The 27,418-nt window shown below is 35.7% G+C and overlaps 1 protein-coding gene across 5 annotated transcripts in view; it reads left to right on the forward strand.

Annotated features, from left to right (window-relative positions):
* The window catches only part of Rbpms (RNA binding protein, mRNA processing factor), a 173,323-nt gene that overhangs the window by 58,377 nt on the left and 87,528 nt on the right, over positions 1-27,418 (forward strand). For all 5 annotated transcript variants that reach the window (XM_058582296.1, XM_058582297.1, XM_046453306.2 and 2 more), the window contains exons 2-4: positions 14,549-14,626; positions 17,371-17,409; positions 18,634-18,696. In XM_058582296.1, the coding sequence (XP_058438279.1) occupies positions 14,549-14,626; positions 17,371-17,409; positions 18,634-18,696 (180 nt within the window). The remainder of the gene's footprint in view (positions 1-14,548; positions 14,627-17,370; positions 17,410-18,633; positions 18,697-27,418) is intronic.

Raw genomic sequence — 27,418 nt, forward strand, 5'->3', positions numbered from 1 at the left:
AAAGCAATTAAAGAACAGGGTTAAGTCATAACAGATTTGCTCACTCAGTGCAGTGAGATTCAGAGGAGAAATAGGGAAAGAAAGAAGTGGAACAATGGGAAGCTTCCTTGGAGAAGTAGAGTTTAATATGGGCTTTTAGATGGAGAATAGTGCCTTTTTTGGAAGCAAAAATTAACTATTAAAAGTCTTTTATTCCAAAGGTGCATTGTTACAACTTACCCAGTAGAGCCCAGGGAATTGATGGTGTATGGAATAGTGAAAGACCAACACCTTGGCAATTTTATTTTGATGTAGTTGGTAGAAACTGATGCATGCTAGCAGTGCTGATTGTGAGACTAGAAAAACGGTGATTTTGTTTTGTTTCTTAGTGCATTTCTAAAACAAGATGTATGTCTTTGTGTATTTATTTGATGTTCTCTTTTTTAATGTCTTTTGTCATCAAAGATGACATTGCAAATAAAATTGAAAATTTTTGATGAATGGTAATACTCTGCAGTGCAGATTAAGTTGTGGCAAAACATGATTTTTATACTAACCTTAAAGGGTCATCTGAAGATTGTGGGTCATTTTTCCAAGCTCTGCTTATATTTGCACAGTGTGAAAAGGGAAAACTATTAAAATTTTTTTCTTCATGGTACTGGGGATTGAACCCAGGTGTGGTTTATCATTTACCTACATTCCCAGCCCTTTTTAAAAATGCTGAGACTGACATCAAACTTTTCAATCCTCCTGCCTCAGTCTCTCAAATTGCTGGAATTATAGATATACACCACCACACCAAGGCAAGATTTAAGGTTAAGGATCCATTTTAATCTTTTATAGTACCTTTGATATAATTTTGGTTGGGGGAGGAGAGTATTGTGTGTGGTTTATGGTGTTAAACACACTAAAAAAGATTTTTTTTTTTTTTAATCATGGGTATTTTATTAGTATCTACATATGTGGTCTTTTAGATTTCTGATGAAATTTTTAAAATTCTATTTGATTTATATTATTTGGAAATTCTTCCACTAAGATCCAAATAAATCACAGTAACTTAGATGTCATCATTTGGAAGAGTGATTAAGAAGCTTTGGCACAGTGGAATTGTATGTCTGGGATGTTGGTTGTGTCTTTATTTGGTCATATTAGAACACAAACTCTTTGGCATTGTGAGAACTGTTTTGCCTGCACATGTCTTAGTCCAGGTTCTGGCCAGAGCTGAACTGGCACACAAGGTTCCAGAGATCACTGACAGGCCAGGTCATGTCCACTCTGAAAGATCCCTCATATGCCCTCAGGTTCCAACAATTTTGAGAATTTCTCATTTGGAAAAGAACAGTTTTGGCAATTGCTTGAGTGGTTTGAAATTCATAAATTGAAAAATATTAACCTGGTTTCTATAAAATTTTATGTTTTCTTTTTGTTCTTCACAAATAAATATATTACAAATACATATTCACATTGAACCTTGAAATGGAAGTCCAAATTTGTAATTATTCAAATTGTCTTTAGCTGGCTAAGTGAAACCTTGAATTTTAGAATTTGGGAAATTTATTTCTGTAATATTCTTTCTGTTTCTGTTAGCAAAAACTGCTACCAGATAGCAATTAAAGGTGGTCATATTTATTTTATTTATTTAACAAAATCTTGCATAGTGCTTTACTCTGTTCCAGGCCCCTTTTGTGTGTGGAGGGGGTGGGGGGTACTGGATTGAACCCAGGACCAGTCTACCTCTGAGCTATATTCTCCGCCCCCCCCTCCCCTTTTTTTATTTTGAGACAAGTTCTCGCTAAGTTACCCATGCTTTCCTCAAACTTGAAATCCTCCTGCCTCATCCTCCCAAGTTGCTGGGATTACAGACGTGTGCCAACATGCTCGACTGCTAGACAGTTTTCTAAATACTTTATAAGTTTTTATTATTTGATCCTCTTCACTTATTTTTCCCATTTTGCAGATGAGGCAATTGAGACCTTAATTAGTTAATATCTTGTCTAAGACTGCAAAACTAATAGATGTTGGAGCTGGGCTCCAAACTCAGACTGGCCTCAGAGTTTGTGTGCTTATACACTATATATACTCTTCTAAATAATGCTTTCACAAAGGTAAAAAATAATAACAATATAAATTATTTAATCATGGCTACTAGGTCCAAGTGTCTGAGGAATTGGCTGCATATTGGTAGCTCTGGAGCCCATTTACCTTGTTTTACACTGGAAACTCTGCTAAAATTCTTTGAATTTGTGGCCTAAGATATCATTCTGTTTTAATTACTGCACAAACCTACTTAATAATTATACTTAAATGAATATGTAATGAAAAGTGAGTTAAGAGGTTCTCAGTGGCAAGACCCTAGTGTGTGTGTGTGTGTGTGTGTGTGTGTGTGTATTTTTTTTTTTTTGTGTGTGTGTGTGTGTGGTGCTGGGGATGGAACCCAGAGCTTTGTGCATTCAAGGCAAGCACTCTGCCAACTGAGCTATATCCCTGGGCCCCCAGTATACTTTTAACAAAAACTTTCTTTCAGTATACCTTTGTAGTTGGAATGTAACCTGGAAATCAACTCTTTCATACCCAGAGAGCAATTAATACCTAAGCCCTCAAAAACTTTTCCTCCCATGTTTTTTATTGATGGATCATTGTTGTACATAATGGTAAGATTCATTGTTACTTACTCCAAACCACCTGATTTAAAAGTAGAAATATGATTTACACTACTGGATGATTTTAATGGTCTTTTTCCATTATAGTCATTGAAAATTTACACAGTACTATGGAAACCCAGGTTCAGTGTTTCAACAGACTTTAAAAAAAATTTTAGATTTGAAAGCACATTAATATTAAGCACAGTAATCTAGGTTATATCTCACCATTTCCCGTCCATTTGTGATAAATCTTTTGTTTCCAGCATACACATGCATTTCTATTTGTAAGTCATCAAATCTCATACTATCTGTATCACTTTGCATAATTACTATATATAAGAAGTAATAAAATTAATATTGACGATACAAGTGATACATAAATAGAAATAATTACAGGTGGTTATCCGTTTGAACAAGTCTTCAGAGGAGTGTAGTTTCTGTAACAGGCTGGGGTATACAAATTTTGAATGTTTTCTGAAATTGGAAATTCTTAAAATCAGAAAAGCTAGGAGGTGATCTAAACTTAAAAAACAGAAGTTTGCTCTTTTTCTGGAAGTACTTATAAGTATTAGGCTAAGTGCTTCAAGTAAACTAGTTTGTGAATTAAAGGAAGTAGCTGACTTAAAAGAGAATATATTATAAAAATTTGCATTTTGGCCCTGTGGCATTTTATTTTTATTTTTATTTTTTTACTTTTATTTTTATGTGATGCTAAGGATTGAACCCAGTGCCTCATAAAAGCAAGGCAAGTGTTCTCCGGCTAAGCCACAACTCAGAGCCCCCCCATTCCCACCCCCCATCCCCATGGCATTTTAAATGCAAACAAATATTTGTTAAATGAATGTTCCTGTAAGAATTAATTTAGAAAAGAGAATGGATTCTTAGTAATGAACTCACCAAAGCACTGTTACTATAAAATGTAGCCTGCACATATATCTGCTCTGTGAACTTCCTTGGGCTTGACCTTCTTAGTCTTTTTCCTGGTATCAATCACAATGGAATTTTTTTTAAAAAAAAGAGAGAGAGAGTGAGAGAATTTTAATATTTATTTTTTAGTTTTCGGCAGACACAACATCTTTGTTTGTATGTGGTGCTAAGGATCGAACCCAGGCCACACGCATGCCAGGCGAGCGCGCTACCACTTGAGCCACATCCCCAGCCCCTCCTGGTACCAATCCAAGTATTTAAATTTATATTTTTGCTTTTTTGTTTTCTGTGTCATCTGAGGTGCTTGATCAAAAAGCTTTGGCACAACAGAGCTGCATACCTGCAATGTTGGTTGTGTCTTTATTTGATTGTGTCTTTATTTGATTGTATTAGAACACAGACTCTCACTGTGAGAACTGTTTTGCCACACATATCTTAATTGGAATGAAATATAGATAATTAATTACATAATTAATTGTCTTCATTAGCTTTTTGTTCCTGTAAATAGAATACCAGACAAGAACAACTTAGAGAGGTAGAAGTTTATTTGGGGGTCATAGTTTCAGAGGTCTCACTCTGTAAGTGGCTTACTCGGTTGCTCTGGGCTGAACAGTTAGGCATCCCCATCATGGAGATTGCTTTGGCACATGAAAATGCATCTTGTTTTTGAATGTTGCAAACCATGTTAACATAAAATAACATTGTTTGAACTCTTACTATGAACCAAGCACTGAACTCACTATACATGTATCCACTTATTTAATTCTTGCAATAGCTGTAACAAGTTACCCCTAACTAAAACAACATTTATTCTTTCAGTTTCAGAGGGTCAGGAATTTAGGAATCATTAGATAGGTGGCCTAGCTTAGGGTCTCATAAAGTTGTAGTCAAGATATTTTTAGTGAAGGCTGAAGTCACCTGAAGACCTTACTGAGGCTCAGAAATCTGCTTCCAAGGTGGTGCTCCCACACAACTTTTAGACAGAGACCTCAATTATTTGTCATGTAGACCTCCCTATAGGGCTTCTTGGGTATAATTACATCCTCACAATCAGCTTCCCCCAGAGTATGTCATCTGGGAACAGCTTCTCAGGAAGCCACATGCTTTTTTGACCTAATCACAGAAGTCATACACTGTCATTTTTGCCATATTCTCCTCTTTGGCATTGAATCATCAAGGGAAGCCCACAGTGAAGGGAAGGGGAATAGGTTCTGCCTTTTGAATGGAGAAGTATCAAAGACTTTGGACACATTTTGAGATGAGGAAACTTAGAAATGGAAAGGTTAAGTGACCTGACCATGGTACATAGCAGACAGTGAGTTGCAAAATCAGGATTTGAACCCCTGTGCTCTTTGTGAACCTTTTTTTTTTTTCCCTCCTTCAAGTGCCTAGAGCACTTAACCTCTTAAATGCATATAAAAAAAATCACAGTGATTTCTTAATACTCATTCATTTGCATCTGGATATTCTTAGGTTGTACAGGCCTTTCTTTTATGCCTCATTCCTAGTACTCAAGTTATAATTTTGGCTCATTAGTTCATTCAGTAGATATGATAGTAGTAGTGGTATCATAATCTGCCTGTATCCATTATCTCCCCTCTTTTAGATCCTTTAAGTGACTGGAAAGAACTCTGTATGCTGTCTGGGTTAGTTTTTTCTTTGTCATTTTAGAGAGATGGAATGACTTTTTCCTTTGAATAAAAATCACCCAAACTATGCAGCAGGAGAAAGGAAGAAAGATTTGGGAATTTTGTTAAGATAATTTTCATATTTTCTGCAAATCTTTCTTTTTGTCAATCCATGGGAAAGTTTGTTTTGTGGTGATCTTTTGACATCTTTTAGCTTCAGTGCACTCTATAGGATTAAAACCATAAGGGTAAGTACATCTCAGAGAATTGCAAAGTAAACTTCTGTTTACAAATACTGGATTAATACATATATTTAAATTTTCAATGTTTTAGCATTATAAGCAATGTATCTGAATGAACAATAAAATTCAGTGGGCCAACCAGAGTTAAAGTAGAGCAGACCACCTGAAAGTTGGTTCAGAGAACTGCAGGAAGCCAGTGTGAGGTATGAATCAGACCAGAGTTAAGGGATAAAGCTTGCCTTTATAAGGTACAATCTTATTTTGTGTTTGACAGCATTCAGTGACATTCCTAATAATGAGATTAAGTTCATAAGTGTATCTAGTTTTCTATGTAGATTAGTCCAAACCCAAATTTTCTGATTTGCCTCTGGTAATACTCACCTCCCTCTGTTTCTGATAGCACTAAGGGAATTCTTTAATAATGAGGTTACAGTGCTGACATGTATATTCATGTTTGCTCCCTAGAGTTGCTTAAAAACCTAGAAATTCTTAATTATTCTCTCCTCTTTTTAGATGAATAATGACCTGGTTGGGACCTGACTCCTATGAAGTCTTTTCAAATTGGGAAATTATGAAACCATCTGGATTAGGATGAGATAGGCTCCTCAAAGATCAAACAAAGGTGGCATGGTTTGCCCTGTTCTGCAGTGCTCAGGCCTTATGTATGTGAATTTATGGAACATGGTCCTTTCTCTTTTTTCCATACATGTTCCCATTAGTCTTTCCCCCCTGAGGATCAACCAATTAAATATCACTTAGAGAAACACTAGTATATTCCTCCAAACTTAGAGAGCCATACCCTATGGGTAATTATGTGGCTTTTTCTTTAGAAAGGAAGGAATAATTATCAAATTTAAAACAAACTTGAGAATCTCCAAGAACAGCATAGTGACCATTTTATGCTTGGTTAGTCAATCCTTGGTCCTTGTAGCAGCCTGACCCCTTTGAATCAAAACAACTTCCCAGGTATGAAAGAGGAATAAGTATTTGAATCCAGTGGGTGGCCATTGTCGGGAAGAAGGAATCTGCTTCATCTTGAAGCCAGCACCTATAAGAAACTGGAACTTGACCAAAGGCCAGTCAGTTGTTTCTAAGCTGCAACCAGATTTAAATGCCTGGCAGACCATTTTAATGGTTGTGGTGATCTATTTTCATGGCAGTAAGACCTGAATGGAAAATCCTACTAAGCCAACAAAGCCTTCTTTGGAAATGAGATGACCAGCAGTCCTTGGGTAGGATTTAGCCCTGCAACGTGGTCTTCAGCTCATACTTACAAGATGAGCAAAGAATCAAATCCACTCATAATTTATTTTACATGAATAAAGTAATTTAACCAGTATACAAAAGATCTAAGCAGGGCTCTGCCCCATCCCCACTCCCATCCCTGATTTTAAAACAACCCAGCTCAGCGGAATTTATGCTGTGCATGTATGTAGAGCTCTTAACTTCTCAGTCCTTGAAACTCAAGTTTATATTAGATGGTGTCTCAGAAGAGAGGTGACCATTCATTAGTTATTAAAGAGGAATTCATCTGTTCTAGTCTTAGTGGGAAGTTGGGTTATCACAAAGCAAAAATACTTGTTGGCTGACAACAGGATGGTTCTGTTCCTAGGGCCTTAGTTTTGAGTCATTAGCACACTTCTTAGGTTAGGTGTTTTGTTTGTTTGGTTGGTTTTTGGTACCAGAGATTGAACTCAGGGGCACTTGACCACTGAGCCACATCCCCAGCTCTATTTTGTATTTTATTTAGAGACAGGGTCTCACTGAATTGCTCAGCATCTCACTTTTGCTGAGGCTGGCTTTGAATTCACAATCCTCCTGCCTCCTTCTCCCAAGCCACTGGTATTACAGGCATATGCCACTGCACCAGTCTGTTAGGTTGTTCTTTTTTAGAGGTGAGTCTTAAGAAACACTGACTTGTGGGCTGGGGTTGTGGCTCATTGGTAAAGCGCTTACCTAGTACGTGTGAGGCACTGGGTTTGATTCTCAGCACCACATAAAAATAAATAAAAGTATTGTGTCCATCTACAACTAAAATATTTATATAAACAAACAAGCACTGACTTGTGGTCAGAATTAAAATGTGAAGCAAGTTATGTCCATGTTGCCTTTTGATAGCTCAAGGACAAACTTGTGTCCGTATGAGTCAAGGACAGGTAGAAAATTGAGATAATTTCTAAGAATAGATGTTGGATAGGAAGGAGCCAATGTTTATATTTTCAAAGGAGGAAGATACATTTAGGCTTGTGTTGAGTTGTTTTTGTTATTGTTTCTCTCATTTTTAAAGAAACATATGCTAATAAATATATAAATGCCAAAATTATAAACACAAAGTAAAAGTTTTAATAATTCTACCTTTTTTCTACTATTAACATATAAGTAACTTGGGATATACTCCTTCACTGTCTTCTTTTTCCCCCTTGAGCATTGAGCATATACTAACTTACAAAAACACTAAAATAATTAAATTAGGAATATGGGCAATTGCTTTTGTAGTACTAGGAATTCAACCCAGGATCTTGCAAAGTTAAGCAAGTACTCTGATACTAGCTGCATCCCCAGTCCAGGACGATGAGCAATTTCTGATGTTTTCCTTTTCGCTTAATAATTATGAGCCCCGTCCCATGTTAATTTAGAAATCTAATCACCATTTTAAACGTTCAAGTTGATGATGAGTTTGTATATTTTTTAAAAAATTATTTGTTAGTTCACATGGACTTATAAGGATGTTTAAATTACCATGAATTGAAATGTGATTTTACTACTTATTATATATTGGTTACTGTCATTATAAATGGGTTAACATAGTCTTTGTTATCTATTTCTTTTTTATCTCTTTGTTTATGCCTTTATTTTTTTCTCCCTTGATTCTGATTTCTTGTGGTCTTAATTTTCTTTTTCCTCTTCTAGATTTCTGTCTCTCAAAATATTATTTTTGTGCTGGAGAGGCTGAGGCAGGAAGATCATGAGTTCAACACCAGCAAAAGCGAGGTGCTAAGCAACTCAGTGAGACTCTGTCTCCATATAATATACAAAATAGGGCTGGGGATGTGGCTCAATGGTTGAGTGCCCCTGGTACCCCTCCCCCCACCAAAAAAATACTAATCTTGTCTGCCTATTTGTCATAAGTTTTCATTTGATGTCATGGATGCCGCTTAACTAGGACATGTGGTTAATTCATCGTGTTTGTCATGTCATCCCTAGAACTATTGGCAAGCAAATACTTACATCTCCCATGGCTATGCATTGACATTCTGTAGATTTCTAAATCAGCCAGGATTGTACACTTTGTGCCTAGGACTGCTTCACCATACAAAAAAAGAACCTTTACACTCTAAAACTCCCTGAGAAAAATTTTAGCTGTGGATCCACTTGTATTTCTAAAAGAATGATTCAAATATACAGCACCTTTGAAAGCTGCTTTTAGAGTCCACATTTGTATGAATGTGATAAATTGAGAGAAAGTTTGCAGAGGGATAGGTGGACAGACATACCAGCATGGGTTTTACTCATTGGAAGGTTCATGGGTCTTTAGAAAGTAAGAAATTGCTTCCTTCCGTAGCCAGATATGATCTGTGAAACCTTTTTATGAACAACTAAAACCAACTTGAGTATTATGGCACATACCTGAAATACCAGCAACACAGGAGGCTGAGGCAGGAGGATGACAAGTTTGAGGCCAGCCTAGACAACTTATTGAGACCTTGTATAAAAATAAAAAATGAAAAATGGGTATATACTTCAGTGGTAGAGTGTCCCTGTGTTCAATTATCTGTACCAAAAAAAAGAAAGAAAAAGAAAAACTACTAAACTAAAGCATACACAGGAAACATCCACAATCTTTGGACACTGTTCATCAGATGTGACCACTGGTTGAAAAGTATGTGTGATAATTCTGTGCTGTGTACTGAAATTAAGCATTCTGCCTGCTCCCCTTTAATGTCTAGATTTCCAACAAGATAAGCATGTTCTTTGTTAAAGACAGGGCCTTTTCCATTTCATGGTCTGTTTTTGGCCTTTCTATCCAGGAAAACTCAAGATGGACAAACAACTTTCCTTATTGCATTAAAGCCTGTTAAATGAGATGTCAATTATGGAAATGTGACTTGTCTTTCCTGGTGAGCTGACAGTCACATTTAATAACTGTGGCCTCTGCAGTAATGCTAGATAATGACTGAACCAAAACTCCCTTGTTCTTATGTCCAGCACAAGACAATTCTTACAAGCATTTATTCTTTTGTTCTGCATATGATTGTCTGCAATAACAGAAAGTTTATTAGCTGAGTCAAAAATAACTAATTAGAACCCAAAGAGTGATCTAAAAGTATCACATTAAAATAAAAATCGATTCCCCATGAAGTAAATAATGTTAAATGAATTTTATTGCTAATCACATCATTATCTAGGGCAGCCCTTAGTTTACCAGCAGAAAATGGCAAAAATGAAACTGGAGGTACATCCACAAAATCCATTAGAGTCCCTTTGGGATATAGCTGTCAGCAGCTTCAGCTCTTGAACTTCTATGAGGCATGCTGTGTCCTTGACCAAGAAATGTGTTTTCCCATGTGTTTTATAAAGTAAATATCTGCAATGCTAAAGGCATAGTGCCAGGCACATCTGTGTCCATAGACATTGCTGTCCTAGATAATGATTTGACCAGCAACAAAGTTAATTTAGCATTATCTATTTCAGGGTGAATAGATTTTCAGTATGACACTTTTAGATCACTCTTTGGGTTCTAATTAGTTACTTTGTGACTGAGCTGATAAACTTTCTGTTACTACAGATGATCACATCCATATTCAGTTTCCTTTAGTGATGGCAAGTTCTCTGCAAGCAAGAATCCTATCTTCGTGATTTCCATAGACTTAGAAAAATCAAAACTCAGAATTGCATTAGTAGGTAGTCACTCAGATCAAAAGTGGTGGTAAGAGTAAGGAAGTGAGGGGCTGGGGTTGTGGCTCAGCACTTGCCTAGCATGTGTAAGGCACTGGGTTCAATCCTCAACACCACATAAAATAAACAAACAAACAAATAAATAAATGTGTTGGGCCCAATTACAACTAAAATAAATAAATAAATGGTTATAGAAGTGAGAAATGTTTTCAAATATCCCTGTGACTCTATACACCAGTTGCCATAGAAAAACAAATGAGATATTTAAGAATTATCTTTCCCATTCTTTTTTAAAACCTGATTGTTTCCTAGTCTGAGACTATCTAGAAAGGATTCCAAGTACATTATGACTTGGATTTAAGTAACCTTTAGTTGGACTCAAATACATAATCTGAATATTTGAGAATTATTTCCCCTTGTCAGTTTAGCTGTTCTGTCGGAGGAGGGAATATTCTTAATGTGATGATAATTCTGACAGGTTCCTAAGACAATAGTGAACTTGGTTAGAGTCTAAGAAATGTAGGTTTTGTCCATGTTTAAATGAAATGCAAACCTTTTTAGTTGTTTCCAATGTGATAAAGTAGTGTTGGCTTTGAGCCTCTTGGGTGTCCACTATAGTTGATTTACAAACTTAGGCTTACCAGGAGTCTCACACACACACCCACCCCTCCTGCCCCCTTCTCAAAGGTACAACAATTTTTCTTTTTCCTTTCCTTCCTTTTGTACTGGGGATTGGACCCAGGGGGTGGGTACTCTACCATTGAGCTTCATTTCCAGTTTTTTCTTTCTTTCTTTTTTTTTAAACAGGGTCTTGCTAAGTTGCCTTGAATTTACAATCCTTCTATTTCCACCTTTCAGAGTTGCTGGGCTTACAGGCCTGTGTCACCATGCCTGGGGAGTAGTAGTTTTTTATTGAGACTTTAGGATAAAAACTTGCACATCTCATTCTAGAATATTTATATAAGAAAATTTTCTCCATAAACTTTACAATTTATATTGATGAAAATGTTGACTTTTTTTTTTTTTTTGCTGGTTTCCTCAGGAAATAAAATCAAGGCAGTTCTAAACCTAACAAAATAAACTTACAATATCTTATGCATGTTTATTAAAAATAGAAACCATGAATAAGCCAATAAAAACTATTAAAATCACGATTCTACTACTCAGGGCTAAGCCATATAAACACTTATATATCATAAAAAGCATTTTCCCCCTCTCCAAATACATATGTCAGCTGCTTTGCAGAATAGAGTTGAACTATATGTACTTTTAACTTGAGCATATTTTTATTGGATGAAAAATATTCTATCATACAACATAAGAAACTTTTATTGATAATCCCCTGATTTCTAGAGAACTTTTTTTTTTTTAGAATAATGTTATAAATGGTAGTTCATTTACTAGGCAAACTCCTCAGGTCCTAATTGATACCTGCCACATACCTCAGCTAAGCTTCTCAACAAATGGTGCCCCAGCATTTAGAATACGGGATTTGCTTATCATGTTACTTCTGTTCAAATCTCTGTAATCTAGGCAGTACCTGGCAACATCAGGAAGGTAGTAGACACTCTGCAGAATCTGAATGAATGGGAGGTGGGAATCCCTATCTGTCCTGGCTTTTCTGATTGGAACAGCCAAATTGAACAGATGGTGGGCACACTGTATAGCAAGATTCCCTCATGGTCGGTATCCTTTGCATTTGTCAGCTTTAGCAACCTTGATATAAAGACTCTTCCCAGGACCTTTCTTTATCTGTGTCAAAGATATCGAGAGAAGGAAGGCAAACTATATGAAAAACTTGGAACAATGAGTTGATATGTATAGTCTCTTCTACCCAACAACAGCAAAACACATATCTGTTTTAAGTGCACATGAAACATAGTAATTTTTGATGTTTTGTTTTTGATACTGAGGATTTAATCCAGGGATCCTTTACCACTGAGCTACATTCCCAGGTCCCCCCCCCTTTTTTTTTTAAAGAGAGAGAGAGAGAGAATGAATTTTTAATATTTATTTTTTGGTTTTCGGCAGTCACAACATATTTGTTTGTATGTGGTGCTGAGGATCGAACCTGGGCTGCATGCATGCCAGGCGAACGTGCTACCGCTTGAGCCACATCCCCAGCTCCCTTTTTAAATTTAATTTAATATTTTAGTTTTGAGACAGGGTCTTGCTAGTTTGTCCAGGCTGGCCTTGAGCTTGCTTAAGCTGGCCTTGAATCTGAGCTTATACCTACCATATATACCCATTCTGCTTCTAGGTATTTATACAAAAATGATGTATACAAAGCTGGGGATATAGCTCAGTTGGTAGAGTGCTTGCCTTACATGCACAAGCCCTGGATTCAATTCCCAGCACCAAAAAAAAAAAAAAAAAGATGTATACATCCATATGAAGACTTGTATGTGAATACTGATAGCCATTTTATTTACAAAAGCCAGAAAGAAATTGAATGTCAACAGGTACATAGATAAACTGTGATATCCATATAACGGAATACCACTCAGTGACAAAGGAACAGACTTGGATACATTTGACAACATGGATGGGTGAAAGAATCCAGACAATGGGTACATAGTCTGTGGTGCCATTCGTGTAAACTTTCAGAACATACATAGTAATCTTCAGCATCAGAAACCAGATTAGTGCTTGCCTAAGAATGGGAGATGGTGGGCCAAGCTGGGAAGAAGGATTAAAGGGATGTGAGACAACTCTTGGTAGTGTATTAATTGTGATGGTTTCTCAGGTTATATGTGTCAAAACTTAAATTGTATACTTTCAAGATGTATATAGTTCATTGTATATCAATTATGTAAAAATATCTGCTTGAAATATAAATAATAAATTAGAATTCTGGCACTATTGTATCATAATAGTGTTTATTAAATACCTGTATACAAATGACCTGACATTTTGTTGTATACTATTCTAGGTTAATAAAAGGGTCTTGCTTGCTAGTTTGTGCTTCTGTACAATCAGAATCAGTAGAAAGTGTCAGAAACCTAGGAAATGTTCTATTTCTCACCGAGGAAAAATCTTTTATATTTATGGGTGGTTAACAGTTGAGCATTGAATTTTTCTTTAAGTAGCGACATGATAGATAACCTAATGAAGAACTTAATCATATTGTATTACCTGGGTCGAATAAAAAATGGGGATATTCAATGGCTATTCCTTGCCTACTGAATCAAGATCAGTTTCCTAGGCTTTTGATATGCCCTGTGGTTTGACCCAAGTTTCTACCCAACAACAGCAAACACATATCTGTTTTAAGTACACATGAAACAGTAATTTTTGTTGTAGATCATGAAAAAGTTACAAATTCCTGTTCAGTTTTGGCCCACCCTGCCCGCAGAACACAGTGTACTGTCCCCCACATCATTACCTTGGTTAATACTTTTTCTGCCTGTGATTCTTACCCACCCTCACCTCACCTTTGTCTCCATCTGGTTAAAATCCTACCAGTGCTTTAAGTTCACATTCAGATGCTAATATGCTTTCTCATTCTCAGTGTCATTTATGTTCTGTATGTTGGTGGACACTAAGCACATAGTTTGTACTGGGCGCCTTGAACCATGCATATTTATATATATGTCTTGAATGAGTTTTGTCAACAGCACCTAGTGGTTACCTTGTACGTAGTAGACATACATGCTGGTGGTACCATAGAAGAATACATTGGGAATATAACGGAGCAGATACAAAATTACACACTGTAGCTACTACTTGGATGTGTTTGACGTATTTATTGTACTTTTATATTTCTTAAAAATTATTGTAATTAACATCATTGAGGGAAGCAGTAACAGGAAAAGCAGGAGAAATAAATTGTTTCAGGTTTTAGTTTTGAAGCTCCTTATGTGGTCATATGGTTAGAGCACAGGAGTGGTAGATTTACCGTACTCATTTTGTATTTTTCTTAAGCTAGTACTTAAATTATAAGGAAACACAAACTTCCTTCTCTGATTTTAGAACTGGGAAGTAGTTGGTTGGAGAATGGGAAGTCAATTTATAATTTTAAATCAGCTAGATATAATTCATTGAGAAATCCAAGTAGAAATAACTATAAGAGCTTAATGGCATCTCCACATTACAGTATTCATTGTATCATGGAAAGAGCATGGATTTGGTAGGAGCCATGAATAATTGGGGAAATATTTTTGAAATTTCAGGTGACAGCTATCTTGTGGCTTGTGTCCACACCTTTACTCACTTCTTAAATTTATTTTTCTAGGTTCGGACCCTATTTGTCAGTGGTCTCCCTCTGGATATCAAACCTCGGGAGCTCTATCTGCTTTTCAGACCATTTAAGGTACCTTTTATATCTTTCAGAAATTGTAGAAGGATACAAAAAGGCTGTGTTTTCCATGCTTTGTGGGGGCTTTTTGGAGGAAGAAAAAATGTTTGAGAGAGCACCTTGTAAAGAGATGTTTTCAAAAAGGTTAATGAGTAAAAGAAAGTTAACAACTGAGTTTTAATGCACAGTCTCACCTAGGAAGATAGACTGAAACTGCCTTTTGGCCTCCCAACAACTCATCTAGCTAGAGAGGTCTCTTATTGATGTGAATATGCATCTGGTCCCAGGGGTCTCTATTCCGTGTAATCTCCCCTGTTTGTTCTACTCCAATTGAGGCTAACTATAGACAATGAAAAGGTTACAAATTACATACTACCTATTTATATTTCAAATGCAATAAGGTAAATCAAATCCTGTCAGTTGCTTCCTTATTAGTTAGAATAGTATTCTTGATAAGGAGACATTTAAAAATAGTCTTTTTTGAACATTATTATTTTTTCCCTGGCAAAAGTTCTAAATTTCAAACAAAATTTTGTAGAAAGCTGTGTATAAATTAAGAGGAATCTTTCTCTGTGTTTAGTGAAATATTTAATGCAATCACCTGTCCTTCCTGACTGTGGAAATAAAGTTACTTTAGAGATATTTAACATTACTGGGAATGAAAACTTAATAGGAAATTGGACTAAAGTTGAAATAACCATGCTGGCTTTTGGAGGATAGGAGGAAACTAGAACTTATCAGAATATGGGCCTTGAAGGCTTCATGATCTCAGGGCCTATGTCCAGGAGCTCTGAGCTGGTCATTGTGGATATGTCAGCTACAACACCTGTCCGGGGTCACCCTTATGGTTAGGTGATAGACAGTCTTGGTTTCTGATTAAAGATCCATCCAGATTGAGGCAGGACATGTTGGACAGGATTCAGCTTAGTAGGAAAGATTAGAGTCTAGGTTGTATGCCAAGAAGACACCATGTAGTGGTAGACCTCACTGCATTCTCATAGCCAACTGCAGAATGAAGTAGTAATGATGACAGCACAGAGGGAAACAGGAAGGGTAATCCAAGACTGGCTAATAGGAAATGGGAAAGGAGAAGAAGGTATTATGAAGAGAGTGCCAACTTTATGGAATTCACAGAGTTTCATATACAGAATCACAGCTGTATAAAAAGAGCCATTTCTGTGACTTTTTAAGCTAGTTGATCTTTTTTTTTTTTTAAATTATTTTTTAGCTTTAGGTGGACACAATATCTTTATTTTATTTTTTTTTAATGTGGTGCTGAGGATCGAACCCAGTGCCTCATGCATGCCAGGCGAGTGCACTACTACTTGAGCCATATCCTCAGCCCCTAGTTGATCTTAACCGACAAAATATTGTTATGTTTGTATGTATAAGAGGAAGATTTGGCCAACAAAGCCCTTAGATGTATTATTATCTCATTTCATTATTACCACAGTTCCTTAAGGTGGCTTAGCCCCATTGTTTCAAATGATGAAAATGAAACTTGGAACAGTTGACTATATATTATGCTCAAGTTTGCACACATAATAAATGGCAGGACCAAAGAGGCAGGCATTTGACTGCCATTCCTGTTTTAAACTATGATATTATACAGTTCTTTGTGGTTTCAGAGCATGGTATTTCCCTGCCAGTGATGTTTTACTTGAATGAAATATCCATTTGTCCTTTGCCTCTGAGACCTTGGGACTGTTTAAGCCTCCAGGTTTTTTAGGAGAGAGCCTACCTTGAAAAAAGAAAGAGGCAGGACTATGAATCATGACCTCTCTGTCCAGAAGAGCTCAAGGCCTGGGAGGTAGAATGTTTATAGTAGCTAATTGGTAACCAAGTTTTGTGCTGGAAAGATGTGAGGATGAATCAATCCTAAAGTCCTGTCCAAAAACCCCAATGCTAAAGTTAGGACCTTGATACATTACTAACAACCCTCTTTTAATTAAAGTCCCTGGAGGCTGACCCTAGTCTACAAATCTGTCTTTGTACTGATATGTGTAGTGGTCAATCATGTCAAGTGGTGTTTTTTTCTGTCATCCATCAGAGAAAGCCACTAGCCATTGATTATTTCCAGAAATGAACACACTTTCTTACTCTTATCCTGAGGAACTAGTTGGGGGAAGGGAGAAGAGAGGTAGTGGAAAAGTTAGGGGATGTTTCCATCTTCCTTAGGAATGAGCTGGAATAGAAACCCCAGAGGGAGGTTTTGCATGTCCCAGCATTATGGAAACCAGCTACTTCATTAACTAAGCAGAATTCAACAAAATGCAGTATCACTGTCTGTTCAGCCTTTTCTGGTCGTCTGAGGTTTTGATCAATAAATTGTATGCTTAAGCGTTTCATTATTATTATTTTATTAGCAAATGTATGACCAAATTAAACATGCTCTAACCTTATTATTAAATTTACTCTCTTCCCTCTCCTAGTTTTATGAAATCCCTATCCTTACCGAGTCTAAGAAGACAAAGATCTGTTGTTGACAAACATTCCCATTACCCTATATTGCATAATTTCATGGAAAAAATAGAAAAGAGAAAAACATAGATAACTACATGATTTCTTTTGGGCCCCAAGTAATAAAATAGGGGTGTGTGGGGTTATGTGTCTGTAATTTGCTTTCCCAACTAACTTGGGAGGCATTTGTGCAAAAAGCTAGATAGTTATAGAGGGTCATGTTTACTAGCTAGGTGGTATTACATTCTCCCCATCCCATATTCATTTTGAGGGCTAAACTTGGTTCTTCTTATTTCCAGGGCTATGAGGGCTCTCTTATAAAGCTTACATCTAAGCAGGTAAGAATTTCAAACTTCTGAATAATTGATAACTTTTTTACTTTCTCCAGGAGTATTAAATGGGGTTTAACACTCTTTTTTAATTCCAGTTAGGATTTGATTTTTTGTTGTGGTTACTATTGCTTTAAAATTAAGGGTGAGCTCTATTAGGATTAGCGTAGGAAGATAATGTGTAGTTCTATAGTCTTCTAGCTAGGATATTTGGGATTGTCCCAAAATGTGGCAAAAATGATGCCTCCAACATAGTTATATTAAGGCTGATTTGTATGTTCAAATAAAATGATTAAATATCAACCAAATTCACTTGTACTCCCAATTCTTTTCCATTTCTTTTAAGAGGTTAAATGGGTAAACTTTTACAAGTGATATGAATATCCGATGGTGAAGAATCATGCTGTTCCTCAAACCCCTAATAACTCAGGCAGAGTCCCTAATTGAGAACGGAGCACAGAAGATACAGAATGGAGCTGGTATTCAGTGGCCTGGGAGTTCCTACAAATTTCTTGGAGATTAGCTATATGCTTGCTTGCTTGGTTGCTTGCTTTCTCTTTTTTAAGCCAAATACTTGGCATACTTGCCTCTCAATCACTTTTGTCTCTCTGGTTCATCTGAAATAAGCTACATTGCATGTAACTTGCTTGGCTGTTAAAATAGAGTCCAAAGGGATTATGGCTCCCACATACAGTGTGGTTTATGCCTATAATACAGGATTTTTTTTTTTTTTTTTGAAGGCATCCCTAGGGATTTGAGATAGACATGCATGCTCACTTTGTAATTTTGGTCATGCAGTAAGAGTATAGGGCTTAACCACTGTGTCGTTGGTGGTAATTCTATTCTCTTTCCATTTTAAAAGATGAAGAAACTGAAATAGTGAATTCAATTTAAGAAAGTAGAGCCTCTTCAACTCCAAATTGTCTGTATCCCTTTATTTACTCCTGCTCATCATCCAATCACCTCTAAGGTTTTTAGTTTAGTTTTGTTTTTTAATGATTCTCTAAATCCCCAGCTGTGCTCTTGAAGAACCACCATTACTGACCATCCCTTTGATTCACGTTAGAAATGTGGCTATACCACTGAGTCATGATTCTTTGGGTCTTATTCTTACTTCTACCTGTCGCTTGTGGTCATTTCTTTATCTTAGCTTTTCAATTGACATCAACCTTGACCCCAGAAAAAGATATTACCTGACTTTTTTTCTTTGTATTTCTCTTTCTTTTTCCTCAGCCTGTAGGTTTTGTCAGCTTTGACAGTCGCTCTGAAGCAGAAGCTGCAAAGAATGCTTTGAATGTAAGTATATGCTAATGTTATAATCATAGTGGTTTCCTTAGAGGTGGTGGGAAGTTAATAAAACTTCTTTGGATTGGAAATTAAAGGGAAGGCAAACTGCTCAATATAACACGGAGAGATTCCTTTATGTAATGAGTCCTCTAAAGAATTTTCTCAATGAATGGTGATCAGATGTGCAAGGGTCATCATTATACCCTAAACGTCTATGTCAAAAAGAGATCAGAATCTTGATTTTTTTTTTTTAATATTATGAGGTTTCCCTTTTAGGTATGTGACTTCTGTTGTTATTTAAAAAACAAATCACAGTCTTTATTTTGAAAATAAATTTGTATCTAAGACTTGCCCAAAAGACATTTTGCATAAAATGTTAAGTCATTTGTATTGAGTAAAGATACCGTACACATTTGGTTTGTAGGCATCTTGTTTGCCATATGTTTTGTAGCTTTTACCAGCATTGTTTTAGAAAACATTTCCTTTCTTTGGTATTTTGAAAAGCAAAACAGCTTATGGGAGCTCTGCCAAGAAAAGGTGGAAAGAAGCAGAATTTACTTTCAGTTGTTGAAGTCTGGTCCTAAAGTGAGGAGCCTCAGGTCTGGCTCCAGCATGTTCCAGGCAGTTGACCTAAGGAGGTATGAATTAAGTGTAGATGAAAGCAGTAGAGCATACAGGGTGCTTCCTAAAAGGCAAGTGAGTACTCTACTGGTTACAATAGAAGTACCATTCTTAGGCTTCTGAAAACTTGGGACTGCTCTCTGTAATGTTATAGTACTTGCAGATGCTCCCACCAGCTGCTTCTCTGAGCAGACCACGGGAAGAGGGTAGCTTGGATACCTGATATGATACTTTGATGACTTAGAGGCCCAAGGGAAAGCCTTTATGTGAGTCTGTTTACTCAGCATAATAGCTATTGTGTTTTTTTACTTTGAAAAAAAAATGTGTACTCTCAAAAGAAACAGATTATTTTTCATGTAAAGCACTCAGGAATGTTTTAGGATTCCAGAATCTTTTTGGATAGATGACCTTTAATCAGAATAACTGCCTTGGTAGAGCACATGCCTAGCATGTGTGAAGCTTTGGGTTCAATCCCCAGCTCTGCAAAAGTGTGTGTGTGAGGTGCACATTTTGTGATTTATGCAGTGTTTTCCTTTATTCTAACCAGGTGAGCATCTTTCTAAATGCAGAAATATTTTTTTTCATTATTCTCATAAAGGAAGTAACAGTAGTTGAATCCCCATCATAGAATTGGCTCCCCTTGCCTTGCTTTATTTTTGGTGTGTGTATAAAGATAGGCTTTTGCAGTGACCTGTCATCTATAAAGGCAACAGTCCCTCATTTCCTTAAGGGGTAAATTGATTTTTTTAAAATAGATAACTGAAGTTTATTGTTTTAATGTTTAAATGATAATAGAATAAAACCATGTTTCCTTCCTTGACATGCTAAATTGAATACAACAAACATAATTACCATCTTTTCTTGGTGCTTGAGGGTTATCATCAGAAATAGAGGTGTTAAAGCTGGTTTGCCCCTAGGCCAGTGGCTCCAGATCCCTGCTTTACTGTCCTCAGTTTTGGTTATAGGTTATTTTTCTCAGCTCTCTCTTCTCCTTGGTAGCAAACTTTATAATTACCAGTGTACTGTCCCCTAATCTTTAATACTACTTGGGAAGAACCTGAAATAAAATAGGTCTGGTTCTGTTTTGAGTCTAAGGGGAGGTCCTCATATTTACCTGTATTGTAATGAGCTCAGGCTTTCAGCTTCTCAGGATAGACTGTGCATATTGGGTATTTACTGAGTTCCTGGCCAAACTGTTTCTTGACATCATAAAACTTTTATGTGTGATTTATTTGTGGTCTTGTGTGCCTTAGAAATCCCTTCAATGTTATAGTCTTTTCCCAAAATGACTGATTTTTAAACCATTTATTTTCTGCCATTTTCAGACTGTGCTTTAATCAGTGTGATCATCTTTTGGAAAGACATGTAGGTTAGATTAAGTGGCAATACTGAATTTTTATTAGGGGGTTACACAAACATATACTTCCCTTTAGGTTATCCATAATCTCATTAATCCACATGATTGGAAACCTCACCTATTCTTTAACTTGACAGCAAAATATCTGACCCATTCATAATGTGACACATACGTAATTTCCATAGTCAGTTCTTTAATTTCCATGCTAATGAAAGAGGAAACTGATAATCTAAAGAACCCTATTATATTTTTAATTTGTTTATAATTTTGAAAGGCAAATCAAATACAGTAACATCTGAAGTTAGCCAGTATAGTAAAAAAATTCTGGTTTGTGGAGATTTTAAAAAGAAAGAGGAAGAAGAGCAGATGTAAGGATAAAGACCCTGAGCAGATGTGGGACTACACCACCTGGATATTTTTGGCAACTGGCAGGACTCCTTAATTGCCATTGTTGCCCAGTAGAAATCTTGTTTTAACAAATAAGAATGATTTGTAGGTAACACTTCAGATTAGCAGAGTTAAGTTTGATTGCTACTTATAGTAGCTCTATAACAGTGGTATTGGAAATTGCTCATCTAAAGTACTTAAATTGTGGATTCTTTATATACATGTCATTCGTTTGATCTCTCTCCTTCCCTATTGTTATTAAGTAGATATTACCTTGGACTCTACTATAAATTGTTATATCAGAACTAGAGAAGTCTGATATAATCAAACTATATACATGACTACGTATTACCTTTATAACTATACATTGCTTAGGCTAGTAAGTAGTTTGCCTTGCTCTCAATTATACTCATTGTTCTAAGTGATCTTTAATTTCTATTTTAACAAAAAAAAAACTTTATTGAGATACAATTCACACATATAAAGTTAAAATTCAGTGGTTTTGTTGTATTTTTTTGTTCTTTAAAAAATTTTTAATATACTTTTATTTGTTCTAATTAGTTATACATGACAATAGTGACAATAGAATACTTTTTTTTTTTTTTGGCAGTCTTAGGGATTGAACCCAGGGCCCTGTGCATGCAAGACAAGCACTCTGCCAACTGAGCTATATCCCCAGCCCAGTAGAATGCATTTGACACATCCTACATAAATGGAGTATAACTTCTTTTTTGTCTGGTTATACATGATATAGAGTTACTCAGGTCATGTAATCATATATGCACACAGGGTAATAATGTCCAATTCTGTTGTATTTTTTAATTGTAAAAATTAGCCATTGTAACAATTTCAATGTGTACAAATGCATGTGCACCATATTGTGTGATCATCACTATGTATTTCTAAAACATTTTCATTAACCCAAGCAGAACATCATAGCCATCAAATAGTATCTCTCATTCTCCCTTCCCCCAAGTCCCTGGTAACGTCTGATCTACTTTATGTCTCTATGAATCTGTCTATTCTAAATATTGAAATATTTATCCTATTGTTTCTGGCTTTTTCTTTGAATATTCACTATGAGGGTTGTACATGTGTAGCATTAATCATAATGTTCTGTCTTTCTACAACGGAATAATCCATTGTATAGATGTAAATATTTTGTCTATTCATTTGTCTATTGATGGCCAGTTTTTCTACCTTTTGACTATTGTGTTACTGCAGTGAATATTGGCATATAACTATCTTGAGTCTCTCTTTTCAGTTCTTTTTGGGCATATATCTACAGGTGGAATTTTTGGGTCATATAGTAATTGTATCTTTCTTTATTACGTATATATATTTTTAAATTTTGTACTTGTTCTGAAGTTATACATGAGAGAAGAATATATTTTGACATATTATACATACATGGAATATAACCTCCCATTCTTGTAGTTGTACATGATGTGGAGTTAACACTGGTCATATATCATGTGAACATAGGACAGTTATGTCCGATTCATTCTACTGTCTTGTCTACTCCCATCCTTTCTCCCTTCCCTTCATTCCTCTTTTTCTAATCCAGTGCACTTTTTTCTCTTCCCCACCCTCCCATGCTGTCAGTTAGCATCCACATATCAGAGAGAATATTCAGCCTTTGGTTTTTGGGGGGATTGGCTTATTTCATTTAGCTTGATAGTCTCCAGTTCTGTCCATTTACTGGCAAATGCCATAATTTCATTTCTCTTTATGGCTGAGTAGTTTTCCATTGTGTATATGTGCCACGTTTTATTTATCCATTCATCTGTTGTAGGGAATCTAGGCTGGTTCCATAGCTTAGCTATTGTGAATTGAGCTGCTATAAACATTGATATGTCTATGTCACTGTAGTATGCTGACTTTAAGTCCTTTGGGTGTATTCCAAAGAATGGGGTAACTGGGTCAAATGGAGGTTCCATTCAAAGTTTTCTGAGGAATCTCCATACTGCTTTCCAAAGTAGTTGCACCACTTTGCAGTCCAACCAGCAATGTATGAGTGTACCTTTCCCCCCACATCCTCACCATCATTTATTACTTGTATTCTTGATAATTGTCATTGTGACTGGTGTGAGATGAAATCTCAGTGCAATTTTTTTTTTCTTGTACTGAGGATTGAACTCGGCGGGGCACTCAACTACTCAGCCACATCCCCAGCCCTATTTTGTATTTTATTTAGAGACATGGCCTCACTGAGTTGCTTAGCACCTCACCATTGCTGAGGCTAGCTTTGAACTCTCGATCCTCCTGTCTCAGTCTCCCATGCTGTTGGAATTACAGACATGTGCCACTGTGCCCAACTTTAGTGTAGTTTTAATTTGCATTTCTGTAATTGCTAGAGATGCTAAACATTTTTTCGTGTATTTGTTGACAGATTATATTTCTTCTATGAAGTGTCTGTTCCATTCCTTATGACAATTGTGTCTTCAACTTTTTAAATAACTGCCAAGGGCTGGGGTTGTAGCTCAGTGGTAGAGCGCTTGCCTGGCATGAGTGAGGCCCTGGGTTCCATTCCCAGCACCACATAAAAATAAACAAATAAAGATATTGTATTTTGAAATAAAGAAGCAAATGTGTTAAAAATCAAAAAAAAAAAAAAAGAAAGAAAGAAAGGAAAATAAAGATATTGTGTCCATCTACAACTAAAAAATAAAAATTAAAAAAAAATAGCTGCCAAACTGATTTTCATAAATGTGGCACCATTATAGAACTCACCATTATTATATGAAGGTTCCAATTTCTTCATATCCTCATCAGTATCTGTTATTTTTTATTTTAAATTTTACAACTATTCTAAAGGTGTGAAGTTCTTTCTTTATTTGTTTATTTTAGTTGTAGAGGGACACACATCTTTAATTTATTTATATATTTTTATGTGGTGCTGAGGATCAAATGTGTGCAAGACAAGTGCTCTACCACTGACTGAGCTACAACCCCTGCCCCTAAAGTTGTTCTTGATAAATATTATCTGACTGATTTCAGTGGTAAATTTGATTTCTTTTGGAATCCTATGTGATTTAAAATATTTAACACAGATTAGTAACATTTCTGTGATGGCAGTTCTGATTTAATGGAATTGTGTTACTCTTAACAGTTTGTTTTATCTATTAATAAGTAGACAGACACATGGATTATTCATTTAATAACATTAGATGTAAAGGAAAGGTATTTTTTCAAGACCTAAACAGAGTTTGGGATAAAGAAGTGAAAAGCAGTTTTGTTGTGAAGAGGAAAAGGGTGGCCATCCTTTAAACTTCCAAAGCGAAGAAGACTTTATAATAAGTAAAAGAATTAAGAGGATATATGTGTGTGTATAAATATATATATATATATATATATATATATGCACGTATACATACATATATTCAATATGTATCTATATTAATTTACATATATAACTGAACATATATTCATTGTATACTTATATTCAATTCCTCTTAATTTTAATATAATATATAACTATATACTGTGTCTTGGTTTTTGAAGAAATTTATCAGTTCAGCAGTGTAGCAAAAAAAAATTTAGAAAAACTTTTAATAATTTGTAAGAAAAGATGTATTAGAAATAGAAAGCACTTTAGCTGGGCATGGTGACACACATCTTTAATCCTAGCAATTGGAAAAGCTGAGGCAGGAGGATCACAAATTCAAGGATAGGCGATCAACTTAGTGAAGTCCTATCTCAAAATAAAAAAGGACTGGAGATGTAGCTTAGAGATAAAAATCTCCCTGGGTTTCATCCCCAGTGCCAAAAGGAAAAAAAAAAAAAAACAAAAACACTGGGTAGTGTCAAATGTTGAAGAAACCAACGGCTATCATCAGGAAAACTTTTTTCATCTTTATAAATTCCTGGCGCTGTGGTTAACACTGCAATTACTTATACAACAATGATTCCAACCTTGTACATAATTTATGTTGAATAACTTGAGTTCTCAGACTACCGAATTTCTGAACAGTTGAGAACAATTGGTTAGTCTTGTGCTGGAGTCCTCATCTTTGAAATAGGTATCTTATTCACTTTCAAAGTGTCAAAGGGAAATCTGTAAGAACACATATTTGCCACTAGTCTAAAGGTAGCCTATACCATTAACATATTTACTTTCTTAGCCCAAAGATGGAGCCATCCAGTCCTGGAACACACTCTTGAGTGCAGAGGGATAGCAGGGAAGTGGAGGGAGGCACTGGCCCTGCAGAGACCTTTTGGCTCTGGTTAGACACATGCCTGTCTGTTTCCTGTATCTCAGTTTTTCCTGACAGCTTGTGCAAGTTAGGACTTTTGATCTTAATATTTATACAGCTTGTGAATTAGGTGAATTATTTCTACTAAACAAAACTTTTCAAAAATATAAGTATCCAGATGGCCTATCTCAGCCCTCCTCCCCTCACTAGGTACCATGTCAGTATGTTTCTTATCAGTTTTTAAATTTTTCTCCCTATGTTTCTCTTAAGTCTATTGCTCAAAGTTGAAGAGGCCCAATCAGTGAGAACCCAGCTGGGACTTTTGGATGGGAAATATGCAGGACTGCCAGATGAGATCATGAGTCTGATCTAGTGTTTATCTATTAAATCTGTTTATAACTGCTCTTAAGTACAAAGTTTTAAGGCAACTATTTGACGTCACAGGGTTGGGGACTAGGCCCGTGATATGGGGCTGTTGAATCCTTCTCTTTTTGTTTTCAACATGTCTACACACTTAGGGGCTTAATTTAGCTGTTTCCCTACCCCAGTTGAAAATTGGTTTAGCACAAAAAGCAAACCACCAAAATTGACTCATAGCCCAAATATAATTTAAAAAACAAAAAACACTAGATAACAAGTGTCCAGTATGTGATTATGTAGTACTAAGCTTTGTCCAAATATTCTTTTTTTCTCTGATCTCCTTATAATTGCCCTGAATTTTGGGGTTGTTTTGGGGTGCTATTACTGCATGATTTAAAAGTTGTACTGAAAAATAAACAAATTAAGATGTATTTTATTTTTAGGTATGCAGACTTTCTTAAATTCCCAATTAGTCTATGCCTAAAGAAGAGGAAGTGAATCATTAAGCATTTAGTAGGAAACTAGAAAGTATAACATTAGTAAAAGGAATTCTAAATTAAGTTTGAAGAAGGAAAACTAGCCAGAAATGTTAGGAATAATCCTTTCCCTGAGGAAATGAGCAGAAAGAACCACAGGGTCTCACTTATAAACTTATGTATATTCCAATGTCAAGTATATATGGAGATCTCAAGTCCATCCATCTCTTCTCTAGGTAAAACAGTTAATCAATTATAACATGGCTATGTGAAACTTCTCAGATTTTCCTTGTGGCCTTTTTTTAAAGATCTACTTGTTTAAAATTGTTTGAACAACATTTTATAACTGACTTCATTTGATCTTGTACTTTTCCATGGTTCTTTAGATATTTCAGAAAATGATAAGAAACAAATTTCCTTGTATTATAGGTATAAAATAAAGTCATTATCTATGAAACAGAGTGCAAAGAGAAAGTAACTTTTGTTTATATTTTGCTAAATATCAAGCCACTTTTGGAACCAAAACCTTGTGATTCTGCAGGCCATCCACATCACTGATGTTTCTGGAGCAGCACATTTTGGAGCTTTAAATCACTATTTTTGTTCTACCTTTTTAGTGAATGATCACACCATCACAATGGCTAAGGGCCACAGAGCTTCCTTCTAACACTGACTTAATGTTTCAGTAGTCTAAAAGTGACTTAATGTTTCAGTAATCTATGAGGATAATCTATGTGGATCCCTGTATATGGAATGCATTAGAATATTTTTAAATCTCAGGGAGTAGAATGAGATTTATCCCCGACAAAGTAGAATAATGTATTTTGACAGGACATTTTTCAATTATTATACTCAGATAGGATAGTATATCTAATATGAAGTATTTTCTTCCTTTGTAATTAATTTTAAGCTTTTCTTGAAATTTTTTATAGGCATTTTATAATTATACTTTTTTGTGGGGTGTGGATACTGGGAATTGAATCCAGGGGTGCTTTACCACTGAGCTTCACCTCCAGCTCTTTGATTATTTATTTATCTATTTGATGTTAGGGATCCAACCTCTAGGGCCTCACATTCTACTACTGATTTAAACCCCCAACACTTAGTAAAGATGTTTTTATGTATAATGTAAGTAGGTTGAGAGACTAAATGTTTCTAGAATATGAAAAAATGCCTTAAAAATACAAGATCAGGAAGAATAAGACATAAAATTGAATTCTAATGAATATTACTAAACTGTTTAATGCGAGATCTGAAAAAAAAGGATTGTCTTGTATTCATTTTCAGACTAAAATCTTTCTTTTAAAATTTAGTGTTTTAACAGAAAACATTTT

This window comes from Marmota monax, unplaced genomic scaffold (genome assembly GCF_021218885.2).
Source record: "Marmota monax isolate L192 unplaced genomic scaffold, Marmota_monax_Labrador192_F-V1.1 WCK01_AAM20220418_F8-fsc00117, whole genome shotgun sequence".
NCBI lineage: Eukaryota > Metazoa > Chordata > Mammalia > Rodentia > Sciuridae > Marmota > Marmota monax.